This window comes from Heptranchias perlo, chromosome 11, assembly GCF_035084215.1.
Source record: "Heptranchias perlo isolate sHepPer1 chromosome 11, sHepPer1.hap1, whole genome shotgun sequence".
In the NCBI taxonomy this organism is placed as follows: Eukaryota; Metazoa; Chordata; class Chondrichthyes; order Hexanchiformes; family Hexanchidae; genus Heptranchias; species Heptranchias perlo.
The window spans coordinates 31851448-31861369 of record NC_090335.1 but is presented as its reverse complement, the minus strand read 5'-3'; the positions used below and the strand labels follow the sequence as shown (position 1 = coordinate 31861369).

Here is a 9922-nt window from a genome sequence, read left to right as displayed (position 1 = left end):
TTCATGACACTATACTTTTCCAACTTAAAACATCATTTGCCAGTCATGAGCCCAATCAAGATCTGCCTGAAGCGGAAGAATGGATAAGTGGAGAAATTAGCACCTTACAAAGTAGCACTATTCACCATAATCTAATCAATAGATGTTAAAAACTGTACTGCTAAGTAGAAGGCTGTTAAGATTGAAACCAAATAGCATACTTTGCGCTACAACATGCAAATAAAGAACCAATGTAAGTAATATAACTGCGTGCTTTATTTGTATACACAGTAAAGCAATATATAATACAATAGTAAGGCATATATTGTGTGGAACTTGATATGTGGTGATTATGCAGGAAAATATACTTTACAAAACAATTAGTATATGTATTGAAGATGTTAACATAATGCATAATGCAATATATTATGATGATATTTGAATAACAAACAATACTGGTTAAAATGACATAACATGCCATAGTGATATTTATGCACCAAGTTATACTGATTACTTCCATAGTCAAATACATTCAGGTCATACAAAGTGAACTCAAATGTTTCTCATGATATTTTTAAGGTAACAGTAATTCATATTTTGCATCTGTTTTTTTCTGACTCACCCCAAAAAACTAATATTCTATTTAATGAAATCACAACTGAGAACACAGTTGCTGCAAGCAAATACCTACTTCAGCAGCAATGTCTGTAGTAAACTAACCCTTAGTTTGTACCTTATTTGAATGGATTAGAAAACTGATGACGCCTTAAAAAAGTTGTTTCGAGGTTGCCTTAGAAAGATAATGTAACTGCAAACAGCCACATGTGCTCTCGAAACTTTTGTCTGATTGTGGAGAGACTATTTGTGAGATTTAATTTGAGAAGGCTAATGGAAGATTTTATAGATCTAACTTTTACATTTAAGAATTTTTGTTTTGAATTACAACTAAATCTGTGGTAAAATTTATCCAAAAACAAAAAAAATGAGGTAGAAATAACATGGTAGTAAATGGCTGATTTTGTAGATAAAGGTATCTAATGCCTAACAAATAAGAGCTCTCCAATGTGTGATTGTTATGCTTGAGTGATCGTGGTTTCCTGGGAGATGCAGCGATTCATTCCTGGCATTTCATTAAAAAAAAACTGAGATTTGTGAATGAATGTCAGATAAAGAGTTTTGGTACTGCTATGTGCTACAATATTTTACTGATTAAGAAGAAAAAAAATAAGAATAACACTGATCATGAAAAATTTTTCTTATTTGATTAGAGCTGTAATGTTGCAAAGACAAATGCATTACCTCTTACAATTTCAAAATTGTCTTGTTTTGGGGATGGGGGTTTATAAACAATAAAATTATGTATATTTTGTTAGAAAGCACCCTTTTAGTGAACAATCTTCATAATTGTTACAAATTTAACAATCCGAAACACGTTCCATACAAAGAAATGGCAAGGTATGTAGCTACCAAGATTTTTATATGTTTTCATTCTATTCTTTTGTACAATTGCATAGAGCTGTAAAACCTGCCGTTGTTAACAAAACAATAACAGACTTAGGAAACTACTGAAATCTACAGTATATTACCACTACCTTTCACAAAAAAATAGATGTATTCTTTTTTTTTAACTTGTAAACCTGTACGGTCCAATCCATTTATATTTTGTATGAACATATAAAAACCATGCTTGACATCTGAAGCCAATGTTGTGATAAAGCACATCTGGTTACTCTGCTGTCTCGTCGTCGGTCATGACCGTCACTAAGGTTTCCATTGCTCGGCCCAGGTCGTCCACCATATGGAAGAGGCTGCCTACATTGTTACCTGCAGAAGGTAAAGAAACCAGAGAGGATTATGAGGGTCACTTCGGACAGGCCTTGCAGCAGTTGCTCCTCACATCACACCCCTTGGAGTGCAGGGAATGGATGAGCGGATTATGATTCCATAGCATCGAACTGAGCAAGAGGGAAGCAGATGAATGAGAATTTTATAAATCTGTTAGAAATCATGATGTTTTCCACAAAGAAGTAAATTCAAGGGATGACAAATAAAAATTAATTCATCCAATAGTTTTTATTTTTGGTGTATGTACATGGCTACGGTGGCGTTAAAGTTCACTTTTACATTTCCCCCTCCATCTGTCATATGACTTGACTGGAGACATGTGTTGTGAATAATCAAAGATCAACTGTAATGGTGCATGGTGACCTGTACTTGAGAAGGCAAGAGATGACATCATGATTTTTAACTTCAAATTGATGAGAATTAGCTAAAAGACATTAACTCAGAGATAATTTGAAATAAAAGGTAGTTTTTCTTTTGGTGACCTATTATGGCTATGATTCTATTGATCAAAAATCAAAGCTGAGTAAAATGCATTCCAACACAAGTCTCAACAGGCCAGTTCCAGGTACCTCTCTATAATCTTTCCCTCTAATTAAGTTGCTCATTTGTAAGCTCCTCGATGGCTTAGTGGGTAAATCCACTCCCTTGTGTGGTTCTCAGCCTACAGACCAAGAAAGCCCCAGGTTCAGTTCCCTTATCCAAGTTAACTAATATCAGCTGATGTGCCATTAGTGGTGCTACGGTTGAACTCGTCACCATTAGCGATGCTACATCTGGCCTCAGTGCCCCTGAATTAGGGAAGGAAACATATTCTGGGTTCCCATTTCTGATTTGTTATCCAGTAATCCTTCTGGAAAGTAAGTGCATGAGGGCGTACCTGTATGAGTTGTCTAACAAAACTTGTTACATCTTCAATATACACAGAGCTGGTTTAAAAATGAATAACTTTTAGCTATAACTCAAACAGTAACTGGTGCTTACAGTATTCCATCTTACTCTGTTAAAACCCTGCAAAAGGCTTGGTGAGTTATCAATAGCTGAAACCGATTTGATATTTGACTGTTAAGAATGTGGCCAGTACAGGTCAACAATGAAAATCCTATCTTCTTTCGCTCTGCAAAGCTACACAAGGAGCAACCAGTGTTGTATTCAAATAAACTGTTCCTTGTGACACTCCCAATTGACTTAATCATTACAAGATTAGTCCATTTCTGCTAAGAGCTGCAAAGGTAGCAATTACAATAAGTGACCATTATATACCATAACAGTAAGTGCCAGTGTTTCTGCTCCAAAGTTTTACAAGCTTCATAACGTAAAGATTTTGCCAATTATGCTCTTGGTGCAAATGCCAAATGACTTGGTTGCAGTTTGAATCAAGTTTATCTTCTTGTGTTTTAAACATAATTTTTGTCAAGTGTTCCATCCGAATGTTATGGTACTTAAAGTTAAGTAGCTCATGTACACTGATGTGGACTTTTTAATGTTGAAAGCACGACAATCATAAAATTAGAGGAGAAATCCTGCTGTCGAAAATTTACTGAAAACTTTTTATATTCGCACCCACTTTTCTTTTCGCATAATTGAAAGAAGGAATTTCACCCTTTATTTATACATATATAAATATATTATATAACAAAGTGACTTATGAAATAACCATTTATATTCTTTTTCTTGAAGTAAATGCTGAGTCTCATGTTTTTTTTCAATGAAAGAAATATTAGGAAATAAATCAAATTTCACATTAAAAACAGAAAGCTTTGCAAGTGAACATTTAGCAGCTGTGGAAATATAGTACAGAGAAGATGCAATTTTAAATAATCAAAAGATAGATTTTTTTCTTTCGCTAACACTGGGTACTCCGAACAACAAACAGGAAGCAAGCGTTAGAATATTCTGGTGCTGATACTTGTGGCTGCTTCACTTGGCAGTAATGGTTGAAGGGAGGTTCTAAACCTCACTGATATGTAACTGTTTCCCCTGCTTAGATTTGCAATTTGTCATTAGAGTGAAAATTTCACATATCAATTAGTCCAAACGGTTTACTGTGATTTTATTGTTGTACATAAAGAGAATTAATCAAGCACCAAAACAAATGTTAAAGATTTGTTTAATTACATGAATGTAGGTGGGCCTTCACCATGAGCTTTAAGCACATCAAGGACAGTTTCAGTATAAAGGACACACTTGTCCTGTCAATTCTACTAAGTATGAATACTTCTGTTTTTTGTGAATATCATTTTTAACATTACTTTACATTATTTCTGATACGTCTGACATCACATGAATGAAAATGTACACAGTGTGGGTTTACTGGTTGTGATTTTTTAAGGTGAATGCCGGCCAGTAAAAGCTATTTAATACTCAATGTTTTCTGGGAACCAAGGCCCAGACCCCCAACCACTCACCATTGAAATGTATTATTGATGTTGTGCCCTCACATTTGTACCTCTCCCTTCAGGCTTTCATCTACTTCTGTTTTGTTTTCTCCAATGCAAGTGAAGGAATGTTGGGTACGCCTACACCTGGAGCTACAAAGCTCTTGTGAAAACAAATAGTTACATGTTGTCGGCTTATAATCTAGGCCATTTTGGAGTTGTCAAACTTTTTGGGGCTACGTGAGCTATTTTGAAGCTGTTGGTCAGCATTTGCTAGTTTTCTATGCTGGCATTTACAGCTCTTCAAAATCAGAATTATGAATGCCAAATTTAAAATTGTTTTGCATTGTCTGATGAGTCACTTTACTAGAATTCATTTTACTTGTGATTTTTGCCAGCAAGAGGAAACATCTTGTCAATGCATAATACCAGGTATATGTTTTTCTGTTTCTCACGAGATCTTTACTGCCATGTGAGGCAACGCTACAATATGGTGTGAAACAGCAAGCGTCTGGGTAGGTGATGCATAACAACTATTAACTACAATCACCCAATTTTATAGCTCTGGCTTCCCAACATGGCAAATTTACATCTCTCCCAACATGTTAGCAGTAGGCCATGGATAAATATTCATCTCTCCCAACACGTTAGCAGTCAGCCATGGATAAATATTCATTTCTCCTAAAAGTTAATTTTGTTTACTATTGATCTTTTTTTCTTATGAATTTAAAAAAATGAACACTGCAAGATCCACATAAGCTTGAAACCCGGGGTGTCAGAGGTAGAATCCTTTATATTATATCACACAAGTATAAAAAGGAAGCATGTTCGGAGAGCCTCTGATTAGTTGCTGTTATATAGGAAGCATATTTTAAAAGCTGAATAGCTGCACCAGTGGACTAACAGTACAGACCTATACTCAATTAGTAGTGAAGACTGACAAGTGTGAAATGCACATAAATACACATCTACTGCATATGCCAGTAACAAATGGAAGAAGCAGGCATGTCTAAGCAGCATTGCTCTGCCAGTGAGTATGTCTCACCAACCTCTTTCACTTGCTTTCCAGGGGCATCCCTCCCTTTAGTGATAGGTAGAAAAGATGAAAGGAAAGGAAAAAAAAAGAAACAACACTGTAGATGAATGTACTGTTCTACATTTACACTGAGAGTTTAACACTTTCATGCAAACAACTGAATATGAGAATGAAGACAGACAGTTTGACATTGTTTCAGATCGAGTGCCGTCATTAGGGGACAGAAATATATTAATTTGAGCTTTCTGTGGGGAATACTGGAAAGCTCATTGATATTGAGTGCGATTTGGTATCTATCATTCACCAGGACACACAGTTAAGGTTATGTATTCTCATCTTCAAGGACAGCGTTTCCCAGTATCTTGGCACCTCCTTAGCACTGCACTAAGATGTCAGTGTTGGGTACGGTGCAGATCTCTCCAGGCAGAGCTTGAGCTCGCAAGCTTCTCACCCAGCTACCAACTAAACCAATTAACACTTATAACAACAACTGCTACTGTAGGGCACTCAATACATTTATTGCAGCACAACTGTTTTTATGGATACTGATTTCCCTCACATTCTCTCAATTTGACTCCTCACCAACAGACGTCGTCTTTGCATTGGCGCAGTGAGAGACTCTTTCAAGGGGACTTATGCAAAACCTGCATCAATACTATTCCATACCCCATCAAGAGTCATCATGTGAATATATCAGAGTGTGTTAAATCCATAACTGGAAACATTGCACACCCTGCCTGTTAATGACTTTAAACAGGAAGAAGTGAGCAGGAAAGCTGTAGACCGCAGAAGGATATCAATGGGCTGGTCATGTGGGCAGAAAAGTGGCAAATGGAATTCAATCCGGAGAAGTGTGAGGTAATGCATTTGGGGAGGGCAAACAAGGCAAGCAAATTCACAATAAATGGGAGGGTACTGAAAGGGGTAGAGGGAGTGAAGGACCTTGGAGTGTATGTCCACAGATCCCTGAAGGTAGCAGAACAATTGTAAACAATTTTACAACACCAAGTTATAGTCCAACAAATTTATTTTAAATTCCACAAGCTTTCGGAGGCTTCCTCCTTCGTCAGGTGAACAGTGTGGAAATGAAATTTTCGAATTCTTCGCATTTGAAAATCACAGAACAATGCCTGGTGATTACTGCATTGTTCTGTGATTTTCAAATGCGAAGAATTCGAAAATTTCATTTCCACACTGTTCACCTGACGAAAGAGGAAGCCTCCGAAAGCTTGTGGAATTTAAAATAAATTTGTTGGACTATAACTTGGTGTTGTAAAATTGTTTACAATTGTCAACCCCAGTCCATCACCGGCATCTCCACATCGTAGCAGAACAGGTAGATAAGGTGGTTAAGAAGGCATATGGAATACTTTCCTTTATTAGCCGAGGGATAGAATATAGGAGCAGGGAGGTTATGTTTGAACTGTATAAAACACTAGTTAGGCCACAGCTTGAGTACTGCGCGCAGTTCCGCTCACCACATTACAGGAAGGATGTAATTGCACTAAAGAGGGTACAGAGGAGATTTACGTGGATGTTGTCAGGACTGAAGAATTTTAGCTATGAGGAAAGATTGGATAGGCTGGGGTTGTTCTCTTTGGACAGAGGAGGCTGAGGGGTGATTTGATTGAGGTGTACAAAATTATGAGGGGCCTGGATAGAGTGGATAGGAAGGACCTATTTCCCTTAGCAGAGAGGTCAATAACCAGGGGGCACAGATTTAAAGTGATTGGTAGAAGGATTAGAGGGGAGCTGAGGAAAAAAATTTTCACCCAGAGGATGGTGGGGGTCTGGAACTCATTGCCTGAAAGGGTGGTAGAGGCAGAAACCCTCAACTCATTTAAAAAGTACCTGGATGTGCACCTGAAGTGCCGTGACCTGCAAGGCTACGGACCAAGTGCTAGAAAGTGGGATGAGGCTGGATGGCTCATTTTTGGTCGGCGCAGACATGGTGGGCCGAATGGCCTCCTTCTGTGCTGTAAATTTTCTATAATTCTATGATTTATCTGAAAGCTCACATTTGCAGTTATCATTTTTTCCTCAGAATTTTGGCCACGATGCTGCACACATTTGTGCTGTGTTGAAGCCACTCTGGTTTATCATATGTACAGTACCCATTTACCCCATCTCAGGTACCATTTAAATGTACTGTATTTTCCTTTTGACTCATCAATCAAAAAATAACATTTGAATAATAACAATAAAATTGCTAAGAGTCCATTTTTGCAAATTCTAATTATTATTTTGGCTAGCAACTCCATCAACTCAATATATAAATATTATTTGGTGCTCACTGCAGTTATAATCTTGCTGTTCAGTTAATAATTAGAAAGGGAAGTTTATTGTAAGGGAATAAGTTTACTGTAATAACCGGTAACAAGTGAAGTGGGAACAATTAGTTGCTGCCCTTGAGTGATATGTGGCCACTATTTGACATCTAAACTTTGTAAACTTAAGACTAGAAAGCATCATTTATGTAGCAAATATCACAGGATTGCGTCTCTCATGCACTGAATACATTTTTCTACGTTTGTTAGGCTAAATGCCAAACAAGGTTCTGTAAATTTGACAAAACAGGCATTTTTTCCAATTTTTACAGTTACTCCATTATAATATATACCAATAACAAATGCTTTCATCTATAAGAAATAAAATAGGTGATCCTGCAGGTTGTCTGACCTAAAATGCCTTCAGCACATAAATCACAAATTGACAATTAGCTTTGTTCTATGTCACTGCTTTCAAACTCAAGTAACAACCGAAAACCTCGCCTTCAAAGAAATGGGTTGCCATAGCAGTAAGAAAAACTATTTTGAACAGAATTCTCTATCTGATACATATTATAAGTGTAACTGATACCTGTAAGTGAATTTAAGGAAGTAATCCAACCTGAAGGTACACATAAACCATTACAGCTTCCCTCCCTTGGGCTTATAACATCACCTGAACCCCAAGACTGGATGGATTATAAATTAGTATGCATTGCACCCATGTTTCAGGTGTAAACTGGGTGCAAAGCAAACCAATTTAGCAGTAAGACGACCTGCACCCAATCTGCGCAGGCTTTAGTCCCACTGCTAAACTTGTGGGGCCCATTTTTTAGGCTTCCTGGGCGCACACCTAAAACAGGCATGAGGCCCCTTTAATATGTTAATGAGGGTCCTAAAGCCTGTTGAAGGATCCCTTTTCAAAACTAACCGATGAGCTGGGCAGGTCTGATGCCTGCCCCCATTCAGGATTCTTCAGCGACCTCCACAGCTGCCAATGAAAGGTAAATTTAAATCAGTTTTAAAAAACCCTTCTTGTACAGCCAGGAGGAGCGGGAGTGTACCCCCAACTCCACAGGCATCGCGATCGTCGCCCCCCCACCCCCGGGACTTACCCGAGGGCCACTGTTGGCGTGACAGGTGGCCAGCAATCGTTTCTCTTTGTCGGGCGAGCTGGCTGTGGAGGCGTGACCAGTGCTGGCAGCTCACTCCAATTATTCAGATGAGGCCCGAGGACCAACTTCTATCGATCCTCAGGCCTCTTGGTTCAGGCGCGTGCTGCCTCCGCAGCCCCAAGTCTGGCCTGAAAACAGGCCCGTACTAATTTCTACCCCACTGTTTTATATTTCATTTATTGTTAACTATTATGCCGGCTTTAGTTCATGAACTCTCCATCTTCAAAAGTACAACAGCATCCTTCATATCTCCTTAGCAGTATACCCAGCAATGCTGCCTCGACTTAAGAAAGAAGGTTATTAAGACTAATCACCATTGTCATTAATATTTAAATTTTAAAATTGTTATTCCTATCAGTGTCTTTTTACAATTTCAATTTCAAAGACGTCATAGTGATCAAACCCACCAAGCATCCTGATGGTACATTCTAGTTTCCTAACAACATTCAGCATCTGCCAAGCACACAGAGATCAAAGAAAAAAACACCAGCATCTTTTGGAATTTTTCTATTGAAACTTAATTAAATAATTTTAACATTGACTTGTAGATTACCCTCACTTTCAACCAACATGCGCACATATATAAAAATCTCAAGTTCACACCACCCCTTCAACACCGGTGACATTTCACACAGTTACAGTACTCATCAATTTGCTCACGTACAAGCTCATTTTCTCAAACAAACACAAACTAATCATCAACTACTTGTTCAGACGTGTGCAGATATACTTTCCACCACCATTCTTACAAGGTAATGCCTGTAAATAGAAGGGAAATTGGGCCTGGCCCACATTCTGCAAAATGGCACTTATATATAAAAAAAATGTATGTAACAGGTTACTCTTTATGAAATTATGTTATTTTCATGGAATAAAACTTACCAAACCTTTTAGAGGGGAAGTATCTTGTCCTTGCATGGCAGTACCAGTCACCATTACATAAATCATTTGTAAGGAGGTATTCTACAATGTGGCATCAGCTGTTTTGCATGGATCTAACAGCTGCCTAATTCATTCCATAACACAAGTACCAGCATGAAGAACTGTAGAAAATCCCTCTGGGGAATAAGGGATTGAATTCTTTAGGAGTATTATTAGTATCTGGTTATTCCAGATACTCATTCTGTACCCCCACCCCATCCTCTCAGTAAAGGAAATTAAAATGACATTAACAACACAAAGGTAATCGGATAAAAACACTGCTGATGTTAACAGTTTTATGTTTGTAAGAAAAATAGCATTTGA

The 9922-nt window shown here is 37.8% G+C and overlaps 1 protein-coding gene across 14 annotated transcripts in view; it reads right to left on the bottom strand.

Moving 5' to 3' along the window:
• Window positions 1-237: 237 nt before the first annotated feature.
• Window positions 238-9922, bottom strand: part of dmd (dystrophin) — a 1591310-nt gene continuing 1581625 nt past the window's right edge. For 13 of the 14 annotated variants that reach the window (XM_067992781.1, XM_067992785.1, XM_067992782.1 and 10 more), the window contains one exon: window positions 238-1803. In XM_067992781.1, coding sequence (XP_067848882.1) covers window positions 1706-1803 — 98 coding nt within the window. In that variant the 3' untranslated portion in view covers window positions 238-1705. Of the gene's footprint in view, window positions 1804-5248; window positions 5281-9922 lie in introns of all 14 variants that reach the window. The other variant, XM_067992786.1, reaches the window with a different exon arrangement.